The sequence below is a fragment of the Cololabis saira genome, chromosome 14, assembly GCF_033807715.1.
Source record: "Cololabis saira isolate AMF1-May2022 chromosome 14, fColSai1.1, whole genome shotgun sequence".
NCBI classification, from domain to species: Eukaryota; Metazoa; Chordata; class Actinopteri; order Beloniformes; family Belonidae; genus Cololabis; species Cololabis saira.
The window spans coordinates 13395531-13423372 of record NC_084600.1 but is presented as its reverse complement, the minus strand read 5'-3'; the positions used below and the strand labels follow the sequence as shown (position 1 = coordinate 13423372).

The following is a 27842-nucleotide window of genomic DNA, read 5'->3' as shown; positions in this document are numbered from 1 at the left end:
GAGTAGCAGAAGTCAGATAAACAAGTCAATGTTATGAAGAGGAGAAACAGATGAGGACAAGAATGACAAGGAGCTCCTTTGTCTCTCCTTTATTTTTTCTGCTCCTGCTTCCAGACTGTTTTGCCTGCTGTTATGTGAACACTAATAATGTGCACTCACTCTCTAACAAACACACTCACACACAAAAAGCTTGAGGCACAACACACCTACACTCACGCTATTGTTATTACTCTTTTTCATTCTCTCTATGTGGGTTTAATATTCCAAACATTTAGACTGTAATTAATAAGGGAAACATAAGAAGTTAATTGAAATCGTTGACGAGAATATCAACCACAACCTCCAAGGGCGGTTTCGTTTTCTTTCTTTTAGTAGCATAATACCCATTTAGAGACATACACTTCCTATTTTACAGTATCATTTACCTCTCATGGCAAAATGATCCTATGCTTGGAAGGGTTAGAAAATATACCATTTTATGGGTTCATTTCTTAAGAATTTACAAACGCATGTTTCCTAATGGTCTACTCGAAAAACGATTCTCATATAAAATAGCTGCAGAGATGCTACTAAAAACGATCCAAAGCACACCTGAAAAGATGTACGGAGTAAGAACATTCTGTTGACGACACATAATTGCTGTCCAAGTTGTTGATGAAGGGAGAGGTCACTTTCTGAGGACACTAATCAATATGGTGTGGTTCAGAGTTTAAACCTGCACTCCAGGCTAAGAGGATTACATCTCTGTCCGAAGCCACACAAGAGCCATTCTTAATTTTTAAGAAGGACACTTTCAATATCGTGTGCCCTGATGCCACATTGGCACCGTGCTGCACTGGCCTAGTGCACTCTGAAAACGCTTTACTGGTCACAGCTGTGCCAGAGCTTCCGCACTGTTTCACAGATGTAGATTTACTGTATATAGCCATTCTGATTATTCCATTTTTATGCACTCCATTCTTTCTTTATTATCTCTGAACTTCTGTCAGGCAAGCAATTACTGTATTGAAACTTACACTCAGAACTAAGAGGATTAAAACGGAGCATCATCCAATTCTTGCTGACAATGATTCATAGTCATTACTCACTTCTGAAGGAGTGGACTCCATTTGGTCATACGGTACCATTCCATCCTGCAACCAGATTAGGCGCACCATCTCCTGCCATTCTGTGCCCAAAAAAAAATGAATTAAAAAAATGCTGCAGTGGGACAGCTGTTTGAAAAAGGATAAAGTCTGCCTGTTACTATAATTCAGAAGGAACTGAACAGTTTTAATGGGAATGGTTGATGCGGACAACTGGATCAGCAGCAAAAGCAGTGGAATAATAAAACCATTAACATTTTTTTCTTTTTATGTTTCAAAGTTCAACAGTGGGAGACAGGTGGGTGAAGAGAATGTGCTGCTTGGAACATAAATCCACAACACAGGGGCAAGTGAAGCAGGAACGGGACACTCAGCACAGAGGAAACGGTGGCAAACAGGAACAAAAACACGGCCAAGCTTGGTCTCATACTGCTAGAGATAGAGTGTGTATATATATATATATATATATATATATATATATATATATATATATATATATATATATATATATATATATATATACTAACTTCAGAGAAGTGGAGTTACTTTTAAGCGTGACGTTAGAATATAAAACGAATAAAATACAAGAAAATATTGACGGTGGCCAAACAAATTGTAAACACAGGTGGCACACATGACGCTGGTGACGTTTCTGTCGCATAATGGGATGTTCTGAAGCCTAAATGTCCGTCTCCCTCTGTTTACAAGCGAACGTGAAGACGGAGTTTTTGCAAATCCCCACTTTGGCCGGAGTTTTCAGGAATTATTTTCTTTTGGTGACTTTGAGCTTCGTTTTCGTGTAAACAAACGGCCAAAACGCATGAAAACACCACCGTTTTTGCTACGTGTAAACAGGGCCTCAGACTGTACAGGCTGGGGATCTGAAGAGGCCTGTTCTGCCACTGGCTCGGGTAATGACTGTGGTTCTGGTGAGAGCTGTGAAAACGCTGGCCCTGGCTCAGATTTAACGGGCTATACTTCTACTACAAGGACTTTTCGTCACATCTCAGGAATAAGAATGGCCGTGTTGACCAATGAAGGAAATGAAGCGCGTAGCTTGAATACTGGATTGAATTGAAGGTGTTGAAAGGCTGGCCAACTAGGGGCCTGCATGGCTGTGTAGGGTGTCCTGATAATTTTATATTCAACCTCCACTTCAGCGAAAACCTCAATCACCTTAGAAGATCAAACAATCCAAGGCTAAAAGATATGTTAACAAGTCTTCCACTTCTCAGTCTCCGATTTCTCTCCCAGGTTTAGTTGCACCATCTATAAACCCCTTAGCGGCAAAGTGATTGAGTTGATTTAAATTCTTAAGACTAACTGAATATATTCCTTAAAAAAAAACTGAATATATTCCTTAAAAAAAAAGTGAGCATTGAAAAAGGGGTCATTATCCATGATTTATGGAGACTTTTTTTTGGTTCATGATCAAATGGCAGAGTTACGTGTGGAAGAGATATTATGGTCTGACTTGTGGCCAGGAAAATCTCTTAGACCGTCCATGAAAGTGAAAAATTTGTAATTTTATTCTACTGCTTACCACATGTGTACCTTTGAAAAGCTATTACAGAAAAAGCAAGTTTGCAGATACAAAGCTGCGTGTGTGTCACTGCGTCCTTGCAGTTTGATAATATCATACTCTATATCATTCAGGGTCAATGTAAGCAAAAATAAACATGAATCAAATTCAAGACAAATATAAAATTGGTCAGTTGCAGTTTTAATAAATTCTAGATTTACACAAGTTAAGACACTCCTCCTTCACACAGCCTCTCCTCCTCTTGGTGTTGTATAACACCTGAGATTATTCCTCGCAGCATCTATCACAGCCTTGTGAAATGCAAAAGTTCTTGTTCTGTGATATAACTATGAAATTGGAAGGGCACACAAAGCTTATTAAATCACTCTACCTGGTTTCTTTTTAAAAGGTTTGTGTGGCCCTAGTGGCCTTTATTGAGAAAGTAGGTAGGTGAAAGGGTTCTGAAAACCAAAATTCTCATAAATATCTATACAACAGAGGCTAGCATCACTGTATCGTTGTCTTCCATGAGCTAACTCAGCCCTTCACCACGTTATGAGATACCAACAGCAACATTTTAATAAAAAAAACAGGGTTAATGCTGGGTCTAAAGGCATAGTGAATCTGGGCTGAGCAGTAAAACACTCCACATTAAAGCACTGCATAAAGCCAGCCTGTTTATCTGACGTCAGTACATGTTGGTCAATGGTTAACAAGGAAACTCAACCCAACAGGGAGTCAGAGACTGGACAAAGTTTTAGATAAATTTGTTTTTTTATTACATGCTTTAGTTTGTCCATCACAGACCACTTACAATAGTGCTTTTTTTTCCTTTTAATATTTTGGTTTTAAGACTTTCCTTTAAAAAAAAAAATGGAGATCAAATCTTCCTGTTCTTTGACACAGTACCATAATTGTTTCTGGTTAGTCACCTGCTTCATTTCACCATGGAAGTGCACAAGATATATGATAACCTTTTAGATTAGACATTTTATAACTATTATAAATACTCATATACTGGTATCTGCGTCAACCTGGATGACATACTCTGTGCACTTCAGTTGTGGTCTGTTGTGGGTGATGCCCTGGTGTTTTTTTTTATACAGTGTTCCCCATCTTTGTGCATTTATAATGTTATTTATTAGTTAATCTAATGTTGTGGCTGATGTTTTTTCTTTGGCTGCAATTTAAAGATCATTTCATGGGGTCAGTTCATGAGTGTGAGAGCTTGATTTTAGAGAGTTTTGTAAGTGATGAGGACTACACTAGTTTGCTCAATTAGATTGCTTTAGAGCTTGTTTATAGAAAAACTAATTTCTTTTGTGAGCACCAATATAACACAAGTATAACAACCAAATGCAGACAACCCAGTTAGGATTGGTTTGATTTTGTACATGTAAAAAACAACAATTAAAGAGAAGATATGAAAAAAAACTAAGCAAACAAAAAAAACCCAACAAAACAAAGAATTTCCTACTTAGGAGTAGGAAGAAGTATAAACTTATTTAATCTTAGCCCCATTCACTAATCATTTATTAACACGTATTTATAATAACTATACTATAATTATACTCACACACTGTCACGGTGTGGTTGTTGAGGACCCAAAAGCAGGAGAGCAGGAGGCAGGAGTCAGCAAAAAAGCAGGATTTATTCAATAAAGACAAAACCAAAAACACTACTGAGCAGGATCAAAAGAGGCAGAACAGAAACAGGGATCCAAAAAACTAGAGAACATGGAGGGAGCAAACAGTACGGACCAACAGGGAGAAGGCGAATGACACGACTAGATATACACAGAGGATAACGAGACACAGGTGCAGACAATCAGGGCAGATGGAAAACAGGAGGGACAGAACTGAAAACACAAAACTGGGGGAGATGTCAAACCCTGACACACACTCTACTCACACACATACCTATACATACATACACATAGTTGAGTATTTCTATATATTTGTGCAAAAATGCCCATATAAATATTTATATAAATATACTTATTTACACCATACTATCTCTATATTAACTCCATCTGCTCTATATACACATGCATACATACACATATAATTAGCTGCCCATTTCTGTACATAAATATAAACAAATCTACCCATTCACCCAATAGTGTTTATATGCAGGCCACTAAAGGCCACTAAAGGCCGCTAAACCCTTTCCTCTTTGTACCTTGTGCAAATCAAAGGATTCAAACTGGGATCTCCCACCGTCTAGCCCAGGGGTCACCAACCCTGGTCCTCGAGGGCCGGTGTCCTGCATGTTTTAGATGTTTCCCTGCTTTAACACACCTGATTCTAATTAATCATCGTCATCAGCTTGTCATCCAGGGCTGCACAGTTCTGTTAATGACACAGTCACTTGTATCATGGTGCAATGAAGCAGGGAAACATCTAAAACCTGCAGGGACACCGGCCCTCGAGGACCAGGGTTGGTGACCCCTGGTCTAGCCTGTGGAACAATATTTAAAGACCCCCCACCCCCCACCCCCACCCCAGAACCTGTGATTTTGGCTCGTGTATCTACTACTTGCTATTTTTGCTTGTATGCTGTTTAAATGCTGTCTACTATCATGAAAATAGTTGTGTTTTTACCTCTAAGCTTTTAAATTTGTTCATTTCAATAGTTGATTATTGACAACAGTTTGGTTTTTAACCTTGATTTTTTTTGCAACAACAGCCACCCACCCATCCCTCCATTAGTGATCTTTCCACCTCTGCTGCCACCGTTGTCTCTGTTGACGGTCCCTGGCTGCCTGGCGACTGCCTCCACTCAGAGGAGGCTTCCCCTGAGCCTCCAGAGGGACAGGGCTCTCCTGGCTCCATCCATGCTGCTGTCCCTCTGGGCTCCTTTTCTACCACTTATTGCGGCCACCTGCCTGCAGCCCCATCCCAGGGCGGCCATCTGTTGTGTTGTTGGTGACGGCTCTATGATCCGACATGCTGGAGTACGCAGTGGTTGCACCCTCTGCTATCCAGGTGCCTACGTGAAGTATATTACTCTTCTCTGCTCTGCAGCTGGTTCAGGCTCACAGTTTGGCATACATTTACTGGTTCTCTGGGCCCTTGTTGTTTTGGAGATGTGAAGTTTAGCTGCATCTGCTGCTACCATCATATTTCTACCAACTCTAGTTTGAGTTACCCTTACCCTTCGGTAATAGGCGCAAAAGCAAATGTTTTACTCATGACCCTTCTTCTTCTAGGTCTTAGAACGTAATTAATATCCCATGAAAGTGTCAGACATTCAAGTCGGCTCCTCCGGCAGTTACCAACACACAAATTGTATCATAGAATCTTTAATTCTGGATGACTTTATTACTTCACACCTCGCAGAAATCCAGCTCAAACCAGGGTATTTTTGCCCCTGGTGGAGCTTTCCTCATCTAACTCTAACTTCGTGAATGCCCCAAGGTCTATGTACTGAGTGCTCTTTGGTGGAAATATCACAATTGCTTACAAAAATTACCTTTACTCTTTGCCTTTTACATTTTGTTCATTTAACTAATATATGTGTTAAAACTGACTTTAACATTCAATCCAGTCTATTCTCATCTGTTGTGCTCAAATTTGTTGAGTTAATTATTGCTGACATTTTAAACTTGCATATCAACTTTGTATTAATTTAGAGTTTTTTAAACTTAACCAAATCACTCAACCTAATGCAACACATCTCTTGACACATAAATAACCATGAACACATACTTGATTTGATATTTTGTGCTTGGCCTCAGTCTGAACTTGCTGCACATGATGGACTTGGCTTCAAAACAAAAATGCATAATAATTTGATGCAGTTCCCCATCCAAGTTAGGCTCCTCAGAACCATTCAGCCTTGCACCTTTTGATAATCATTCTGCTTTTAGATTTTCAGCTCCCTTCCTGACATTCTTTGATAGTTTTCAACAATTTTTCAACAATTAATGACACCATAAGTCAGTTTAATGATCTTTGATTTTCATTGTTTACACTGTAGGTCCAAAGAAGCCTAGAATATTTCCCATTTTAAATCAGTCTCTTTTTGAATAAATTATTCAATTTGATGGTTAAGAAGGAACTGCTGAGCAAAGGTTAAAATGTGAGTAGAAGTATATCTTCTTCTATTTCTGTCATTTTATGTGAAGTCATGTGAAATTATAGCAGGCAAGAATTGGGGTAATATGGGACTGCTGGCATGCTCTGGATCATTTGAAACAGATGAATTTCCTGACAAACCTCTGCAAAGAATGACTTACAGAAGTCTCAACAAGAAAATACCAAGGTGTGCACAACAGTTTTCAGGAGGCCTGATTAATCTGTAGTGTTTTGATTCTTACTGGGAGTTTACTGCTGCATTTCAGTAATCCACCATAATGCACTGCAACCTTTATTTTTTGCATCTCATTTGTTAATTCTTTTTAAGTGATGTCTGTTTGTCTTAAATTATTGCTTTTTAACTCTTTTTTACAGTGGTACTTTTAAATTTGAGTTTCAAAATGTAATCATATTTTGAATCCTGTAAATTATATTTTATTTTATTTTATTTATTTATCTTACTATTATTATTTTTTGTTTGAACTTTGAATCATGCCATCTGGCTTCGAGAGGAGAGGGGAGTTGAGGGCATTACCAGGAACGGCATCACCCATAAATTGTCCCTTTACGCAGACGATTTGCTTGTATACGTTTCGAACCCAACCTCGTCTATACCAGTCATCACGGACATTTTAACCCAATTCGGTAGATACTCGGGTTACAAGCTTCATTTTGGTAATAGTGAGCTCCTTCCCATAAACTGCCTATCTAGGAAGATATCTCCGTCCTTGTTTCCATTCTGAGTCGTCTCTAGAGGGTTTCGATATTTAGGAGTCTTTGTTACGGCTTCCTATGGCGAACTTTTCAACTATAAGTTCCGCCCTCTCATAGATAAGTGCAAAGTGGATATGTCTCGTTGGTCATCCCTCCCTCTCTCCTTAACTGGTAGAGTTAACCTTATAAAGATGGTGATTCTCCCCAAGTTGCTCTACCTGTTCCAACATATTCCAGTTTTTATGAAAAAATCTTTTTTTCATCAGCTAAACCAGATGATAGGTTCATTTCTTTGGTTTAATAAGCCTCCCCGCATTAAGAAAACTACCTTGCAGCTCCCTAAAAAGCTAGGTGGTCTAGCGTTACCCAACTTTATCAAGTATTATTGGGCATGTAACATCAACAAATTGGGCTACTGGATTGACAACAAGGTTGAAACACTTCCCTCATGGGCCCAAATTGATCTACAATCTTCGCAGTTCACATTGCAGTCCCTTCTCACGGCGCGACTCCCTCTCAAGACTTATAATATTTCACAGAACCATGTCGTAGTCAACTCATTGAAGATATGGACCCAGTTTCGTAAACATTATGGCTTGAATGAACCCTCAGCCCCGATCTTTAAAAACCATATGTTTCCGCCATCGATATCTGACCCTACATTTCGCATCTGGCGAGACAAGGGTCTACTAACAGTCAAAGACCTTTATAAAGAACGCGTTTTCACTGATTTTGCAGAGCTTGCAACCAGGTTTAATTTACCCAATTCCCACTTTTTTCGCTTCCTCCAAGTCAAGCACTTTATCCAAACCACCTACCCCCAATTTCCTAATCTTCCACCCGGGTCACTGATTGAATCCCTGCTCACCCTCAAACCTACTCAGAGACGTTCTACCTCTATGATTTAAAGCTCCTTAACCCCAATCCGCTGGCTCGCCTTAAGCAGACCTGGGAAGAGGAAATAGGTGTGTTGATCTCAGACGATCAGTGGGACCAAATTCTTGAGCTAGTTCACTCGTCCTCCATATGCGCTAGGCACGGCTTAGTACAGTGTAAGATCCTCTTCAGAGTGCATTACACAAATGCTCGGCTTGCAAAAATTTACCCAAACACCAGTGACAGCTGCAACAGGTGTAAGCAGCCATCAGCTAATCATACCCACATGTTTTGGTCCTGCCCAAGTCTTAAGGACTTTTGGCATCAAATCTTTGATACACTTTCATCAGTGTTGGACATGGAGCTTAGCCCCGACCCTCTCGTAGCCCTGTTTGGTGCCTCCTCATCTATAACACCTAACTTTCCATCAACGAAGCAAAGGGCCCTGGCCTTTACGTCTTACTAGCCGGACGTCTTATATTGTTCAAATGGAAACAAGCTCTCCCTCCATCTCACAACAGCTGGCTCTGGTCTTAGCTCATATTAAACTTGAAAAGATCAGGTTCTCACTTTCAAGCTCCGGCAAAGCCTTTGACAAAACCTGGCAGCCCTTCATAGATTATTTAAATAGGACTACCATTCACCCTGAAAATAACTGAAAAGGAAATAATAAGAAATGAATGGACCAGATATTGTTTATTGAATTATGTTTACTGTTTCTGTATGTGAACTGAAAAAAAAACAAATAAAAAGATTTGTTAAAAAAAAGCTGTTGTTCTATATAAATAAACTTGCCTTGCTTTGGCTGTATGAGTCTTTGCATTAAGTCCACTTCTGCCCTGAAATGGCTGCAGAACTGGGAGAGCTGCAAAACCCATTTCATGAAAGTAATTTTTTTGTAAAGTGAATGCATGCAGTATGGCTGGCCAGGCTGTCTCATCTGTCCCCTATTCTAATTTTAAATCTAAATGTCACAGGGCCTCGTATGACTGTCCTCATCTTTGGAAGGACATTCATCCATCAGATCTGTTGACTCTTCAAATGACAAAATAATTATAATATTTTAAAAAATCATCAAAATGTTAAATAACACTTATAACTGTAAACTCTCAGTATTTCAGTCAGTAAGACACCAGAGAACACCAAAGAAGCTTTAATTAAATTAAAAACAACTGGACGCCTGTTATTATATTAAGAATAACTGCCCTCTTGTAATAATTCTTTTTATAAGCAATCAGTGGGTGTGTATGAAGCTCTCTACAGGGATGCAATCTCATGGCGTAACACAAAAGTGACGAGACATACTACTATTACTACTACTACTACTACTACTACTACTACTACTACTGTCATTTAGCAGATTAATTTTTCCAAAGCGACTTGAGAGAACAACACAAGCAAGAAACCACATAGGAAGGTCCAGCTGGATCAGTGCTGGTCAGACTGCTCAGAGTCCAGTTGGACACAGGTGCTATGCTAGTGCTAGAGGATCTTGATGTACATTATATGTACATCAAGATTCTGAAGCTTCTGTGGGTTCCTAAGAAATTTCTGTATTCCCTGTTTCTGTTTTTTATTTCTATTTTTTGTTATCACTGTTGGTGGTTTTTGTCCAGGCCATGGAATGGTGGGCCGCTCTACACCCTCAGCAGGGTCCTGGAGGGGGGCATGGGAGTTTGCCCAACCAGTTCACGTGTGTTTTGTGGACTTGGAGAAAGCATTTGACTGTGTCCCTCGGGGACTCCTGTTGGGGGGTTCTCCAGCAGTTTGAGGTGCCAGATTCCCTTATTTTCCCTTATACGGGCTGCCCAGTCCCTCTACATCCGTAGTCAGAGTTTGTCCTGCATTGTTGCCTGGAAGTCGGACTCATTTCCCGTGGGGGACTCCGTCAAGGCTGCCCTTTGTCACCGATTCTGTTTATTACTTTCATGGACAGAATTTTTAGGCACAGCCGAGGAGCAAAGGGGGTCCGGTTTGGTGGCCTCAGAATTGGATCTCTGCTTTTTGCAGATAACGTGGTTCTGTTGGCTTCATTAGGCCAAGACCTTCAACTCTCGCTGGAGCGGTTCTTAGGCGAATGTGAGCTGGGATGAGAATCAGAACCTCTAAATCCAAGACCATGGTCGGAAAAGGGTTGAGTACCCTACCCGGGTCAGGAATCAGATACTACCCCAAGTGGAGGAGTTTAACTATGTAGGGAACGTATTCACAAATGAGGGAAGAATTGAATGGTAGATTGATAAGTATGCTGCGACATCTGCAGTGATGTGGACTCTGCAGCGATCTGTCGTTGTGATGAAGGAGCTGAGCCAAAAGGCAAGGCTCTTGATTTACTAGCTGGTCTACGTTCCTATCCTCACCTGTAGTCATAAGCTGTGGGTAGTGCCCAAAAAATAAGCTCAATGGTACCAGCAGAAGAAATTAGCTTCTTCCGCAGGGTGCCTGGGCTCTCCCTTAGAAATAGGGTGAGATGCTTGGTCATCCGGGCAGGTCTCAGAGTAAAGCCACTGCTCCTCCTCATCAAGAGGAGCCAGGTTAGGTAGCTCGGGCATTTACCGAAGATGCCTCCCTGGCGAGGTCGTCCAGGCATGTCCCATTGGGAGGACACCCTGGGGAAGACCCGCGACACGCTGGGGGGATTTTGTGTCTCGGCTGGCCTGGGAACGTCCCCAGATGAGCTGGACAAAGTGGCCGGGGAGAGGGAAGTTTGGCCGTCCATGCTAAGGCTACTGCCCTTGCGACTCGACCTCCGTTGAAGTGAAGAAGATGGATGGATGGTTATCACTATTATTATTTCTAACTATTCCAATGGAGGCAGGGCAAACAGAAAAAGCCCCTTGAGGAAAATGGGTTAGGGTTATCTAATGCTAAAAGAGAGCAGCAGCAGCAAGTTCAATTCTGGACACCTAACAAATAGACAAAATGCATGGTAAGTGATGGCAAATGGCACTTACTGTATGATACAGCAAGATGACTAGTAGGCTATATGTATGCATAGTAAAACAATAAATATGAAAAGATAAAGACCTTTTTTTTTTTAAATATCAACAAGTAAAAGGTGGAAACATTTACATATTGTATGCCAGTGAGATTGGCCATAAAAGTTTCCCTGTACGCGGATCAGGAGATAAATCTGTCTGGATCATCCGGTCTCTGACGGCAGCAGCCTGAAATGATGACTGAGCAGAACAGTTGCTAGTGTTTGACACAGCAAAAAAATATACACGAACATATATACACAAACTTGGCTATTGCCAAGAAACACTGGATGCTGGGGGACTGAAGAATGGTGCCATGTTGAGAGTAATTTGGCAAGGCTGAGCATTTCTTCTAAACTACATTTTCCAGGCACCACCTTGGTTGTAGAGTTCTGTTGTCTTGGATGGAACAGTCACGCTCATCGATTTTTCAGCATTTAAATCTCCACTGGACCCCTTTGGGTCCTTTAGCCTCTCTGTGAGTTACTGTTGAGAGCCAGTGAAGAGGGAAAGCAGTAGAATATAAATGATATCTTAACTAGAACAATTTTTTCAGACTGTTCAGTTCACTCCAAGTAGGATATATGCTCACCGTTTCATGTGTGCATGGTTTGACTGCATTGTGGTGCCGCACTTTGATCTTCCTAATTGGAATCAGATATTTTTCTGTAATGAGAGTAATGTAGCCTGGTGTGAAATGGTGCTTACGGGAGGGGCATCTGAGCCGGAGCGTGATGAGGGCCATGTGCTTGGATGATGGTGATCGGACTGATAATACAATCACAGAACAGAAATATTCTACTTGCATTCTTTTAGGTCAAAGATGAATGCAAGGTGACTGTTGTGTACATTAGTTTAACTTTTGCTAAAAACTAGGGATACAACAATAACGCTTTTTTCAAACCAATACGGTACCAATACCTGGATCTGAGTACTTGCCGATACTGAGTTCCGATGCTGATACTTCTACCACAAAAAAATACAATGAATTGGAAGACAGTGTTTATTTTATGCTTGTTATAATAAAGGATGAAGTCATTTTTTTTTAAAATTATAAATAGTAAAAAATGATGATAAAACTAAAATTTCAAGTGAAAAATTAAAGCTGCAAACAGCGATGAACGGGCCCTCGCACCTTTGTGCACGTTCAGGCTGCACTGGAAGCGCTTGTATGACTTGCATGTAGATTCTTCAGGCCTGGACATTTAGCGGATGAAACCACCCACGAGTCTTTATGTCAAACCATTCAAAAGTTATGGCAGACAATAGGAACTATCAAATATCGACCAATCAGATGAAGGGGCGGGGCTAATTTGCACCAATTATGTTCAAGGACTCAAAACCATGTCAGATGACACCACCCACGAGTCTTTATGTCAAACCATTCAAAAGTTATGGCAGAAAGTAGGAACTATTGACCAATCAGATGAAGGGGGGGGGGTGTGCTTTTTAGCATCTATTGTTGACACGGTAACGCTTTTGACTCAGAAAAGTAATGCCCATCGTCGCAGGATCGAGACGCAGATTTTAATGTATAACACACCTGGGTGCACGTTACGGTTCGGGTGAAGAAACGGCCAAAGAAATGGCATAAATTGCGCCAAAATTACACGATTAATTCAAAATGGCCGACTTCCTTTTCAGTTTCGGCCATGGCGCCAAGAGACTTTTCTTTAAGTTGCGACATGAAACAGGTGTGTACCGATTTTCGTGCATGTACGTCAAACCGTATTGTGGGGCTTGAAGCACAAAGTTTTCTAGGGGGCGCTGTTGAGCCATTAGGCCACACCCATTAATGCAAACCATTAAATATCACATTCTTCGCCAGGCCTGGTTTGCGTGCAAAATTTGGTGACTTTTGGGGCATGTTTAGGGGGGCAAAAAGGCCCTCATTTCATCGGAAGAAGGAAAAAAAAAATTCCTACAGATACAATAGGGCCTTTGCACTGTCAGTGCTCGGGCCCTAATAAACATTTTGTGTGAAATTATTGCAGTGTCCACATTTGAATCAAACAAAATAACTTTAGTCAGCATGCAACCTTAGTGAGAGACCCACCTCAGTGTGGTCTATGAACTAAGCTTTTTTGGGGGGGAAGTGAGAGGCAGGTTCTTTTTGATGGAAAGAATCCTCTCCACATGATCAGTGAGCCTGTTTCTGCTTTCACTCACATTGTGCGCTGAACACCCTTTCACTGTCAACACTAATGCAAGGTGCTGAAAGGTATCTGCCCGCCAGTTTAGCCAGACTGTAGTGGACTGTATTCTTGTGAAATTGCGGTCTCTCCAAGATATGTATCTAATGGCTCTTTTACACTAGTACCTACTCAGAGCAACTCTACTCGCCACACGCCCATTTTGAGTTAAGTTATACTTTAATGTCCACTAGGGAAATTTGTTTTAGACATCAAATACATGCATAGTGTATAAAAACACATACTGTAGGCCTACAATCAACACATACAGACAGCAACAGATATCAGACTCAATACCAAAGTAAATTTAGTGAGAAATTACATTGCACATACCCTGGCAACAATTGCATCTATCCCGGAGCCTCATTTCATTATTTGGTACAGTATGAAAAGAGCAAGAACAAAGAATAAAGACAAGCTATTTCCTCATTAGCAGCATAGTGGTAAAGACATAAAAACAAGGACTGACTACTACTGGATCAGTCAGGAGCTTAGTACAGCAGATCAAATCTGCTCCTGTCCCCTACCTGTCCCGCTGGGGACACTGCCCTCTAAAGGGAGGACAGGTAGTTTATTTAATAAGGACAGGGAGGTGGGGAGAAAAGAGAGCTTGTAACGATTACTACATTTACTGGCTCTGAACCGTTTCCTGGAAGGCAGGAGCTTGTACTCAGAATGTAAGATATGGGAGGGGTCTCGAAGGATGCTACTGGCCAGAACTACTGCCCTCTCCTCATAGATAGTCTGAAGATGTGGATAGCTACTGTGCCCAGTTATCTTCATTGCCACTTTGATTAAGCTGTTGATTTTGTTCTTGAGCTGAACAGAAAGTGCACCATACCATGCTGCCATACTGTACCTAATTAGACTGCCAAGTACAGCATTATAGAATGTCATCATGATTGTGGAGCTTGCTCCAAACAGTCTCAGCCTGCAAAGAAAGTGCAGTCTCTGTGCTAGTTTGCTGCATAAGTAATCAACATGTATGTTCCATTTCAGCAAGTTATCTATTTTGACTCCCAAGTACTTATAAAAGTTTACCTGCTCGATGGTACACCCCCCAATAGCTACAGGTACGTAGTCAGTGACTTTTTTGGGGTCAAAGATCATTTCCTTAATCTTAAGAGTATTTAAGATCAAGTGGTTTCTCTCACACCACTCCACAAAAGATGTGATCTCTTGGAGATACACAGAAGGGCTGTCATCGGCACACAACAGACTCAGGATTAATGTATCATCTGAGAATTTTATGAGCGTGTTTTTAGAATGACTGCTTCTGCAGTCATTAGTGTACACCGTGAAGAGGAGGGGGGAACACACACCCCCTTGGGGCACCCCAATAAACTTAGTGCATGAAAAGGAGCCATTTACCATAACCTGTTGTGGCCTCTTAGTTAAAAGTAAGTGGCACCATTTGATCATGTAAGGGTTGACATGTAGATTTAGCAACTTCTGAGTAAGCAGGTGAGGACTAAGAGTGTCGAATGCCGAACTAAACTCAGCAAAAAGGACCCAAGCATAAGCTGCAGGACTCTCAAGATGCTTGTTGATAAGATTTTTAAGACTTACAATGGCATCTTCAGTGCTGCACCCTGCCCTATAAGCATACTGACAGGAGTCCAAGTGCAGTGCCACCTGTTCTTTCAGAAAGTTTACAATAACTCTCAAAAAGCATTTTATCATAATACTAGTGAGAGCAATTGGTCTAAAGTCTTTATTAGAAGTTGGACATGGGACTTTAGGAATGGGGATTATCATAGACTTCTTCCATAGGTCAGGGACAATGTGACAGTCAATCGATCTCTGAAAAAGGGGACACAGAGCATCAGCCAGCTCTGCTGAGCATTTTTTAAGAATGACAGCTGGAAGACCGTCTGGGCCTCTAGATTTCTTTGTGCTTACTCTACTAAAGATTAGTTGAACCTGTGCTGGGTCAATAGTAAGACGGTTTGATGAGTCACGTATGATATTTTCAAAGTCAAATCTCTCGTCACAGCAGCTTTTACACTACGGGTCGAGACGGGTGGAGGCGTGCCGAGTAGATACTTTTTCTGTATCTATTCTGCCGAGGTTCTAAGCAGCTGAGTCGGCTGTATCTGACATCATCACACTACAGGACACCGATTGGTCGGGAGGCAGGGCCGTCAGACATTTGAATAAGGAAGCGGGAATCTAAAAGCGGGAAGCGCAAGAGCGGCTCGCGGCTTCTTCATTTTATTCAACAGGCAATGGCAGGGCAAACGTCTGTTTGGTGATCCAACTCTGAGGTGCAGATGTTCATAAACCTGGTGGCTGAGGAGAGAATTAAAAAGGGATCTAGACGGGCGATAAGAAACGACCAGATCTACCAGGCGCTTGATCACTTCTCAGCTTCTCGCGGCTCCAGCTGACTTTTCATCAGCGCCGACACAAACAAACAAAAAAAAAAGCGTCGCAGCTTGAAGCTTCTCTCACTCTCATTTTTTAACTTGACATCGAACACAAGTCACAGACCCAGCAGCACATCTATCATCTCCTCCAGGTTCTACATCTTTAGTGTTGTCTTCTTCGTTTAGATCACACAATCAAATACGTCACAGCAGCTTCGCTCCAACCCCCCCACTTCTCATCTGGGTGTCTAAAAACAAACAAGGAGGACAAGGCGAGTGGAGGCGAGACGAGGCGTGGCGAGTCGAGTTGAGCTGAGTAGGTACTAGTATGAAAGCGCCATAACTGTACACGAGAACCTACTGCAGCTCTGCCCGGTGATGCTGATGCAATTTCATCAAATATACGCTGTAGACTACTAGTGGGCTGCTCACCACGTGGTTTACTTGGAGGTGGTTTATTCAGGTCATCATGCTTGTCGGGTTCTCCAGGTAACCTTAGCAGCTCCAGTTTCAGCATCTCTTTGGCACTTGCAGCAATGGTGGGGCTGGGGAAAAAATTATTTTTCATACCTAAAACCGAGAAGGAAAAAATGTAGCAGACAATAGGCATTCTTGCCATTTTAAAGCAGTTACACACAGTCACACAGTTACACAGTCACACAAAGTTACAGTCACACACAGTCCCAGTCACAGGCACACACTCACCTGGGATCAAGTAGCGAGGCGATGCTGTAGAGTGGCTTTTCCTCCACATCAGTGAATGCTTGCTGGCAGCTGCAGCCAAGGCTCCCTTCATTGCTTTGATCCCGTTGTCAGGCTCCTGTGCAGCACAGTGCCTGCTGGAATGACGTCCGCGGCCACGGCATCCCAAGAGCTAAGTTTTCGAGTGAATTCCTCGAACAGACCCAAAACAGATAGCACCTTCTCAAGCAGCGTCCACTGGTGAGCCGTCAGAGTATCAGGGAGCCCATATTCAGACACGAATATTCCCAGAGCGCGTTTGTGCTCAATCGATGACAGTATTATATAAAAGATGCTATTCCAGCGGTTCTGTACGTCTTGCTGGAGCTGCTTCGCAGCCGGGTTGACCTCTATCTGAATGTCTTTGAGGCGCTAGTTGACCATGGCATAGTGTTTAAAATGCCCAACTGTTTTGCGGCCGACTGCCACCGCATCAGTAGCAGTCCTCTGTGACAGAAGCCCCTCGTGAACCACCGTACAAGTGGCCTGTATCCTATTTCTTACGTTGTCTTGGAGCACTCCGTGGATGGACGTCTTCAGTACGTCCCAGGTCTGGAGCATGCAATTGAAAGCCCCTGCAGTGGTTTGGCTGGTGTGTGAGCCCCGGAATGACTTTGCATGTAGTGTGACTTGATGACGAACTCCTTATTAATCCACTACGCCGTTAAACTGAGCAGTGACATCGGTCATACACTGTTCAAATGTACGTAGTGAAACTGAAATCTCATTCACAAAGTTGCGCATGCGTTTTTTTACCTCGTCAAAAGGTTTTGGCACCGTAAAGTCCATGGTGTAGGGGCCGCTGGGAATCTCTTATGGCGGCTCGAGTGTGCTGAGAAGATGGCAAAAAATCCTACGTTCTCCTCGACTGACAGTGGCTGGTCATCCAGATGTGTCAGAGCCTCCGTTATTTTAACTGTTTGTGGGTTTTCTCTTGACATTTTTTCTCGGTTTTCCAAAACCTGAGTTAAAGTTGGCTGTCGTGGTTTTGCATTAGCCTTCATAAACTCGGTGTACTCAGGGTTATAATGTGTAATCAGATACTTTTTCACCTTGCTCATATTGAACGACGTGCTCTCCTTCCCTACCCAGGAAACCTTACCAGGACACAGTTGTCGTCACATATTTTGAGGTTAGCATGTTTACACTGCTGACATGCTATTAGCCTACTGCACCCGCCAGATTTTGTTTACCGAAGCCGTCGGTCTCACTCTCCTAACCACACTGTGCCTGATTAGCTTGACATCTCCCCCTATCTGCCATTCTAAAAAGTACAACAACAATGACAGGCCACCCTCGGATCGCTGTCTTGATGAAAGTGTGTAATAAATAGATATTGGTTAACTTTAACTAGTACGAGTATATTAGACGAGTATCGGCCCGATACCAGTATCAGTATCGTGTACCCCTACTAAAAACATCCTTCAGTTCTTATGGCGCTACTTCTAGTACCTACTCAGCTTGATTCGACTCGCCTCGTCTCGATTTGCCGCTTTCCCACTAGGGGTCTAACGTGCAGAGTAGATACTTTTCTGTATCTATTCTGCCGAGGTTCTAAGCGGCTGAGTCGGCTGTATCTGACATCATCACACTACAGGCCACCGATTGGTCGGGGGGTTGGAGTCAGACGTCTGAGTCAGGCGGAAATCAGTGGAAGAGCCACTCGCGGCTTCTTGTTCATTTTATTCGGCAGGCAATGACAGCGCAAAAGTCTGTTTCTGATCCAACTCTGAGGTGCAGATGTTCATAAACCTGGTGCTGAGGAGAGAATTAAAAAGGGATCTAGACGGGCGATAAGGAACGACCAGATCCACCAGGAACTCTGTCTCTTCATAGCTGCTCACGTCTCCCAGCTGACTTTTCAGCAGCGCAGAGACAAACAAAAAAAATTAAAAAGCGTCGCCGCTTGAAGCTTCTCTCACTCTCATTTTTTAACTTGATATTGAACACAAGCCACAGACCCAGCAGCACATCTATCATCTCCTCCAGGTTCTACATATTTAGTGTTGTTGTCTTCTTCCTTTAGATCACACAATCAAATACGTCACAGCATCTTCGGAAAAGAAACCAGGCCAAGTTGAATCGAGCTGAACTGAGATGAGTAGAGCCGAGTAGGTGCTAGTGGAAAAGTGCCATTAGATTTTTGTTTCACAAAATCACCTATATTCTTTGTTGTTTTATAGTAGTTTTTATTCTTTCTTTCCTTCTTTCATTTCACTCTCCCTTTCTCTTTGCTGCTTTTCTTTTGCTGAGTCGAAAGTCATCTGGGATTCACACAGAGAAATCAATTTTCGCCTGGCCTCTTTGCGTTTGGAGGGGAACTCGCGCATATACATAAATATTCACATGTGGCTATTTCAGATACTCAGCTGAGGGACTGGATGAGCTGTTCTTGTGTTTGATCATGAAGACTGCATACATACGTCTCTGGATGATTTGGTGCTTTCTGTGTGCATCTGTCTGCTCTTTAATTTCTTCCCTCTGTAAGCTCTCACAGTCCTCAGACCGTCTCTCAGCTGCATCTTTCATTACTTTTATCCCTCATGTTCTCTCATCTTGGATAGTTTATGTTTTTTCTTCATTCAGCCTCTACCATTTGTTGCTACTACTGTAATTTCATTTCTCCCTTTTCCCTGTTTTTAACTTTATATTTCATATACTTTGTTATTCTCTTTGTCTTAAGCGCTTCCCCAATATCTTCCACATTTAAAATATTTTGCCTTAATTTCTTCTTGGCCTTATTTCCCCTCTTAGTGCCTTTCTGTCTAGATGTAACAAAGTTAAAGGAGCTTGAGGCCGGATTATGGCAGGATTTATGAAAAAAATCTGTATACATTTTAAGTTTTCTAGTAATAATGTCAGATGAAGTGTTCCAAACCCAAAAGAATGAGCCCTCTAGTGTATCTCTCCGTTGCCTTGAACAGGCTGTGTGCTGCAAAATGTGCTGCAATTCGGTCCCGAATTTCCCGCGCTGGGCTGCGGATGTGACGTCACATGACGCTGCATGCACGTTCTCCCCGTTCTCCCGTGCCGGCTTCACTGTTGGCTGCAGTACCCCCAACGGCCGTCGTGGTGAAGGGTGGCGCTAGAGAGTTTCATTTCTTAAAAGGAGCCTCAAGCTCCTTTAAAGTCATCATTCTTTATCATTCTCTCGGTCATTCTTTATTATTCTCATACAGTATTTAATATCATGTCTAGGAATATTTACACCCTATTTTATAAATAATTAAATTATTTAAATTAGCTCTTCACTAGATTGAGTTAAAATGACGTATGGAAAATTTTTCTTTATTTTAAGGTGTTCATAACGGATGGGGTATGAATTTTTGCTTTTAAAAATGCATCACTGATTCTTTCTAAATTAAGGTTCTAAATCACTGGTCTGCAACCCGCGGCTCTAGAGCCGCATGCGGCTCTTTAGCGCCGTCCTAGTGGCTCCCTGGAGCTTTTTCAAAAATTTTTTACCCTTTTTTTTCCTTTTTTTCTTCTTCCTTTTTTTCTTCTTTTTTTGTCTTTTTTTCCCTTTTTTCTCTTTTTTCTCGACATTTCAACTTTTTTTCGAAATTCTGACTTTTTTCTCGAAATTTTGACTTTTTTCTCAACATTTTGACTTTTTTCTCAACATTTCGACTTTTTTCTCGACATTTCAACTTTTTTCTCGAAGTGCATAACGAAAAAAAAATTTTTTCCCCAGTTCTAACTAATATAGAAACATGCAGCATGTGTTGTCTTCATTCTAAGGCTTATACAAGACTTTTCATTTTTTGCGGCTCCAGACATATTTGTTTTTTGTGTTTTTGGTCCAATATGGCTCTTTCAACATTTTGGGTTGCCGAACCCCTGGTCTAAATCGTATGTGGACAATTTAATGAAAAGCTTGTTCACATGCACATGTCAGGAGTTGTTTTGACAAATTTAATTTGCAGTTGAAGTTGTTGTGACCTACAAATACGGGTTCAAAGAAGCCTTTGAAGGAAGGTGGCCAATTCTGAATCTGCAGACACAAATATGAGTCAGATCAACTGTTTGGTTCATGTGAAAATATATTCAAATATATAATATATTATTATATTATTCCTCTGCAATAAAGTACCATAGATGATAGCAGCGGTAGATGATTACATGATTCCTGTAGTAAAGACTTACTTATAGCATCCAGTAGAGCAAAACTTTCTCTGGTAAGCAATAATCCAACTGTACGATCAAGAGAAGACAGAAGTAAATGCAGACTTCTGTGGTATGATAACACGGCCATGCAGTTGCACTGGCATACTAATATTTAATAACAAGCAGCCAGATTAACCATTTGGTGCACATAAATAAACTGTCCATATTCAGCAAAATAGTGCAAAGCTGATTGGAAGGTGCTTCCCAGAGCAGGTGGACAATCATCTGGCATGCTCTGGGAAAGCAACCCAGGAGTATTGGCATGAAAAGAATTGGAATATGCTATGATGGCTAAGCCAATCAGAGGATCACAACCCATTAAGCTGCATCTACAGGCAGCAGAGCCTCAAATGACTGTTTGGACAGAGTGTCCGAGACCCCCCCACCTAAAACCTTCCTCTACTTTGGATGTGGATACAAAGTAGAGGAATGACATTACACTGATGCTGATTGCATAAATGCAATTCAAATGACATCACAAAAGGTTGGCTGCAACAGTACCTTCATTTCTGGTATGGTGACAAAGTTCCCTTGCCTTTAGCCATGTGACCTCTGATTTAGAGACATGCATATTTAATAAATCTTTCCCTTAAAGTCACTGACTCTGAAGCCCTGTGCTTTCATTTAAATGCCGGTCTTGGTTGTGCACACTGCCCCTACATGGATGAACACTTGTAAACTGCACACGCGAGCCTTGTTTTGGGATAAGCGCAGTCACTGAGCGGCGCACACAAAACAAGTATCGCTGATGCTGCAGCCTCCCGCGTCTTGCCCACTTCCTCTCCCCTGACTGCTGGTCTGTTTGCCACTGATAACTACTTCATGGATTTCGTTTGCAGATACCTCCACTCCCCTGCCTCCAAATCCTTTTCTCATTCGCTTTCTCTCCCTGTTGTCAGCTTTGTTTTACAAACAGAGCAGTGATAGCGTCTCTCCGAGGCGCACCTCTCCCCCCGTGCCCCCGCCGGCTGTCAGACTCGATGTGCTGTGACAGCAGGCATACTTGCTACGCCGGTGGACATACAGTACAGTACATAAACACACCCGCATGAATATGAAGCCTCCGCAAACAATCTCCGTTGACGTACAGTAGCACATGCTAGTGCTGTACGTGACCCCGCTTCGACCCGACGAAAAGACACCTCCGGAACACCCTCCGCCGCAGAGACACCTCGACAAGTGTGTGTATTTGTGTGCCCACAGTTACTCAGATGCATATTTTATAAGAGGCTGCTGAGTGTGTGAGTGTGAAAGTGGGATTTGGGGGAGGGTGGTCCTGGTTCAGTGCTGGAGTGTTTGTTTTACTGGAGTAGACAAACATGTTTATTCCATTGCCTTTCATCCCCACCTTTTCATTTTTAACCATTTCTTTCATAGTCTTCTGGTCAAGCCTTAGGGCTCTTTTAGAGGTTTGTCTATTAGCTGTGCACCGACAAATGAGCATACGCGCACCAACAAAAGGGAGGCGAACAAACACAGACCACCTCAACCGTTTGAATACCCCTTCTGTTTAATGTTATTTATAAACACCTTTTTCAGTCTGACATTGTTGGATAACCACATAGGAAACATTTGGGCTGCACAGACGAAGAAAAGAGGAAAAGGATGCAGGGATATGTGTGTATGTACGCGCTGGGAGGTGGAAGAGAGGAGCTGCACAGCATGGGAGAGCGCAAAGAGAATGAACAGACAGGGAGGGAGAGGAGAGGAGGGGAGGGGAGGGGAGGCATGGATGAATAGAAGCTAAGAAAAACAGGAATAAGAGCAGGGAGTGCAGTGCGTTGTACTGTTCACCTCGAATGACTCAGCAAAACAAAAAGACGGAAACATTAAATCATTATAATTAAGTTTTCAAAAGAAAAAAAAAACATTACAAAGTTCGAGCCTCCCGCTCCCTGTTCTTCTTTTATACGGGAACTACTGAGACACAACAGAGAACAGATTTCTCCTTTTTTTGGATTCTTGTTTTTTTTTTTTAACAAAAGTCATTCTCACAGGAATAAAGAGACACAATTTACATCACCTCTGGGTTCACAGCAGCACAAACAAGTTCACCGGTAGGGATCTCTACATCCTACATGTCAGGACAATGACACCAGTGACAGGCTTCTGGACGGCCCCGACATCTAAGTAGATAGATAGACATGAAAAAGGGGGGCCCAGCAAGAAATGCACACAATCGGGGAACAAATGTGGCCCCTGCCCTTGGATTTCCATTAAAACCATGTTTCCTTAAGGTATGTTTGTGCTTTTCAACAACCTTCCACGATTGTAGTTTATTCGGGTACTGTAGTCACTGTTTGTTTGTAAAAGTAGCTTTCTCAAAGACAGACTTTATTAGTGCTTAAAGGAAGAAAATGAAAAAACCGTTAACTTTAATGGCATTAAGGGACTCAAAAGACCCTGCTGTGTCTGAACAGGTTTAACTTACTGTAAATGAGCACTTGAGATCTGGGTTGAGAAAACTTGGAGTCTAAAGTCTAAGCTGAGGTGGCATCTGAATGGCTTAACTGTGGTGGGAAATCCCTGGACTAACGAAGGCTGGAAGTTTGTGAAGGTTATCGTTACGGGGTGAGAGTCGTCTGAACTGCTTCACTTCAAAAGGGGCTCCTGGTTCCGCAGTCCTCTCTGTCCTTGTCAACTCTGGAAGAAGATTCCTGCGATTCCAGAAGGACTATGGAGTTTTGTGCCTTTAGACCCAGCAGATATACGACCCAGCTCTCCAGCCAGGCCTGCAGATCCTCGTATCCATCTGTTCTGGAGCACAAGAATGACCCCAGAGAGGAGAAGGAATACATTTGGCAAGTTTTTTTTTTTTTGTGTGGGGGTGTGGTCTCTTTTCCTTCAGCTGATCGCCACAGAGTTGGAACCTCTGTGTTTCCCATTTTCTGCCACGATCAGACCTTTGCGACAGGAATTAAAAGATTTAAAAAAGAAAAAAAAAGGCCTGTGTTTGAATGATACAAGGGGAAATGCATACCAGTTTCAGGGAATCGAAAGTTTGGTGAGTCTAGAGTCTCAGCTGCTTCCTTGGCCCGCAGAGATGAGACCTGCATTGTGTCGCTGTTGAGGTTGAGGAGTGAAGCAAACCATCTCTTGCCTCCAGAGTTTGTCCTTTATTGGGAACTCACTCCCGTTAGGCACTCTTAATGTGGAGCTGGGCTCTACCCACATGGCTTCAGTAATATTTTTGGACACACGCAGTCATACCAACAATAACAAAGAAGTCTCTTGAACGCTCAACGGGATCGGATGAGACAAGTCGGGTCTTAGAATATTTGTTAGTTCTCGATGGCTTTTTAAACTGGGATGCAGATGATTTCATTCGACAGGAATGGGCTGAAAAACTGACAGTTACATTGTTGTGTTGCATTTTCAGTGGCGTGTTTCGGACGCCAGTATAGACGCCCACATGTGGGAGTAAAGCAAGTTTCTCAGTAGATTAATAGTGATTATAGCTGTTGCTGCCACACTCTTCACAATGACTCATCTATTTGCCATGTGTGCCTGCAGAAATCTATTTCTTGATCTCAAGGTGCTGTTGAGCGAGCAGAGAGCCAGCTATAAATGACTGTGTCTTTGCCTCAGTGTGAGTGACAGATCCAGGTTGTGCGAGTACAGCCCTATTGAGTGGAGAGGGCTAACTGTTTAGTTGCTTACTGTGTGCTCTTATTATTATGATTCGAATGAATTGTCTCGTCATTTTCTATGGCTGTACAGTTTTTATAAGTACATCGATTCGGTAAAGCGGTTGATGCCACAGAGACAACAGATCCTGATGTTTCCCTTGCTGACATCATCAAAACAATGGGCTAAACTGTTTTCCCTGTCATGTATTGATTATGACTCAAAGGGATCCCTGCAGTAATTCCGGAGAGATGCTCAATGATGTTCTGATAACACAGTCATGTATTCATACATGACCCTTGTAAAGAGCCAGGACAGGGTGTTTCAGGGGAATGAATCAGAAGGTTGCATCACCGGCATTAAAAAATGTCTGCGTTGTCTCAGCGTGGGATCACAAAAAAGACTGACAGCAGCAGAGCTGCGGGGAAACTGAACAGATGATCTGCAAGATGCAACCCTGCTTGATTGTTCACTCTCTGCACCCCGCTTGGTGGACCAACAGAAGTTCTGGGGATGCACTTGTTCCTCCTCCTAGCAGTTGCAGACATGTCGTATTTATCTCCATCTGGAGTATAGTCTTTCTCACCTCCCTCCCTAAGTACCTGTACATCATTGAGCCCCCCTTTTCCCTTGCGGCCGCGGCGAGTGCAGTTTTTGCGTCCTCCCTTAGGCGGCCGTGGCAGGGGTGAAGGGGAAGGCAAGCTGTACTGGTCCCCGTGGGGAAGGTACGGCCGCTGATGGTGGTTGTGGTGGTTTTTGTGACGATTCAGGTGGTTTAAAGTTTCTCCGTGCTCCGACTCCCCACCTGGGGCGCTGCCCGCGTGACCCTCGCCTGACAAGCAACTGGGTAACTCTTCTTTCTTCAGCATTTTCAAGTCCTTCCCCACCATCTCTGGGGGGGAAACACATACGAGAGTGGACGTGGAGCCTCTGAACCTCCGCAGCCAATCCCAAAGTGATACGGCCTTGCAATCACACTCCCAAGGGTTGTCGTTGAGACGCAGGTACTCCAGAGCCGGCACCAGAGTCAGGGTGGCACCGGATAGCTCAGTGAGGGAGTTGTTAAACAGGAAGAGTGTGGTGAGACGTCGCAGATCGTGGAAAGCCTGACGATCAACCCACTGGATACGGTTCTGATGCAGAAGGAGTCGGTCTAAGACCCCTAGACCTCGGAAAGTGTTCTGGCGAAGACTCCACAGCCGATTGCCATGGAGGAAGAGATGACTGAGGTTCAGCAGGTCGATGAACAGGTCGTCTTCCAGGAACTCCAAATGGTTGTCCTGCGAGCATGTAGGGGGGGGAGAAAAGGTGGAGAGAGACGATTAACACTTTATCACTTTAATATTTCATGGGTAATTTTTAGGGGTGTAACGGTACATGTATTTGTATTGAACCGTTCGGTATAGCGTGTTCGGTTCGGAATGGAGGCGTACCGAACGAGTTTCCACACGGACATATTAAGTAGAGGACCGCACGTTGTGGAGCAGAGCGCTGCTGCACATGCAGTTGCGCTCACACCGAGAAAGTATTAAGATTAAAGAAAAAAGCACTAACTAATGAAGAACTAAAGAGCTAAGCACATAATTGTGACAAGTCCAGTGTTTCCCCTACCATCGAGACCCCCCGCCAGGCCTAAAAAAAAAAAACAATGATCATTTACGTTTATGAGCGCCTCTGCAGCGCTGTTCTGCAACGGGAGTCAACCTGCTTTGTTGCCTAGTATGGTTCGGCGTTAAATCGGCGTAGAGCCTACGCCGTAGGGTACGCAACAACGTGCACCGTACGGCCGCTCGCTGCGTACCCTACGCCGTAGGATCTGCGTTGGTGTAACGCAGCACCATAAATCAGCCTTAACGATGCGAGTACCGCTGCTGAGAGCGTGGGCATTTTATTATACATTATGGGATGTATAGAGTTTGTAGCCAGCCAACTATGGCGCCGGCCAAAAAAAGAAAAAATATCGCGGGCAACAGAATACATTATATAAAGAAATGTTTCTGCCAGGTCCGTGTGTTTGTGTTTGCATGAGACGCTGCAGTGAAGCATGAAGGAAAAAACCGCCCGACGACACACCAGTCGTCCGCGGGGTCCTAGCGCCGGCACACGTAGAGCCAATGTTATTTTGTGTGTGTGTAATAAACAACTAGCACGTTTATATTTTGCATTTTGTTTTCTTACTGTACCGAAAATGAACCGAACCGTGACCTCCAAACCAAGGTACGTACTGAACCGAGATTTTTGTGTACCGTTACACCCCTAGTAATTTTACATTGATTTGTCAGAGATAGTAACATTTGTTTAAAATAAAATCAACACCTTTGTCACTACGGCAATATGGATTTCAGCAACAGCGATCCCTCGTCTGACTGGTTTTTACAGACCAGATTCCCACAGTGCACCATGACTATCACAGTATTCCAGTATTTTATATTATACAATGGAAAGAAAGGGTTTTGTTTTGTGTCACATAGATACGATTTGTAAAGCTGAACCATGCTGCTTGGTTGGATAATAGGTCATCTGTACAGCTTTTAGATTCTAGACAATATCGTGCACAGTGTTAGGGGGTTCAGAAATGATTCAGTTCATCTTTTAGTGATGGAGGAATCCGTTTTTATAGCGGGTAGAGTGGGCAACATCAAATAATAGAGTGAACTCTCAATTCTTTGATTTCTACTAGACGTACAAACTGCTTTAGATCCAGTAAGAAAGCTATCAAACATGCAACGGTTTCACCTTTACCCCCACTCACTCAGTGTCCTCTGCATAAATCAATTTCCATACATTAAAGCTCCCATTTCCTCAAACTTTCCATGCTCTTAATTAAATCCTGAATTAAATCCAGGAAACACTTCAGTTCCCCACCCTGCCCCCCCACTCTGATAAGTGATGGGACTTTCCTGACATTTTGTCATGTTTTTGCAGTCCCTGTTGTATATTTTAATATATTATGGAGCATTGAGAAATATTATTATGTATTCTGAATGATCATCTTCTTGTTTTTGTGTTTTGTCCAGCCTTTTCATGCTGTCACCTCAGGGCCTCAATAGATTTGTGTTATTGTAATTTCCTACAGTCAGGATCACTTTCACTTAGGCTCCAATTCACTAGCAGTAAGTGCTGAACCAGGCCGATGGATAAATAACACCCTAATGCAATTGTGGCTGCTAGTGATGCACCGAAATGAAAATTTGTGGCCGAAACCGAAACCGAAAATAATAATAAACACTTGGCCGAATACCGAACAATACCGAACATGGTTCTTCGCAGTTTTTCATTTATTTTGCCAATTTTTTCACCATTGCATAAATCAAATAAATTTGATTTAGGCATGCTTTTAAAAGAAAAAAATCTTTTCCAAAATTACAAGGTAGAAAACATTTGTTGAACATAAAAAACTGAACATTTTTTAATTTCCCAGTATTTCTTAAATATTCCAGCAGACATTATACCAGCAAAGAACAATAACTTAAAATAAATAAATTAGCAAAA

At 42.5% G+C, this 27842-nt stretch overlaps 2 protein-coding genes across 2 annotated transcripts in view; one reads left to right on the top strand and one right to left on the bottom strand.

Annotated features, from left to right (window-relative positions):
* taok1b (TAO kinase 1b) overlaps nucleotides 1-27842 on the top strand; it is a 377870-nt gene that overhangs the window by 31901 nt on the left and 318127 nt on the right. The window lies entirely within an intron of this gene.
* Nucleotides 22231-27842, bottom strand: part of LOC133459635 (reticulon-4 receptor-like 1) — a 136886-nt gene continuing 131274 nt past the window's right edge. Inside the window, exon 3 of the mRNA XM_061739774.1 lies at nucleotides 22231-25630. Coding sequence (XP_061595758.1) covers nucleotides 24731-25630 — 900 coding nt within the window. The 3' untranslated portion in view covers nucleotides 22231-24730. The remainder of the gene's footprint in view (nucleotides 25631-27842) is intronic.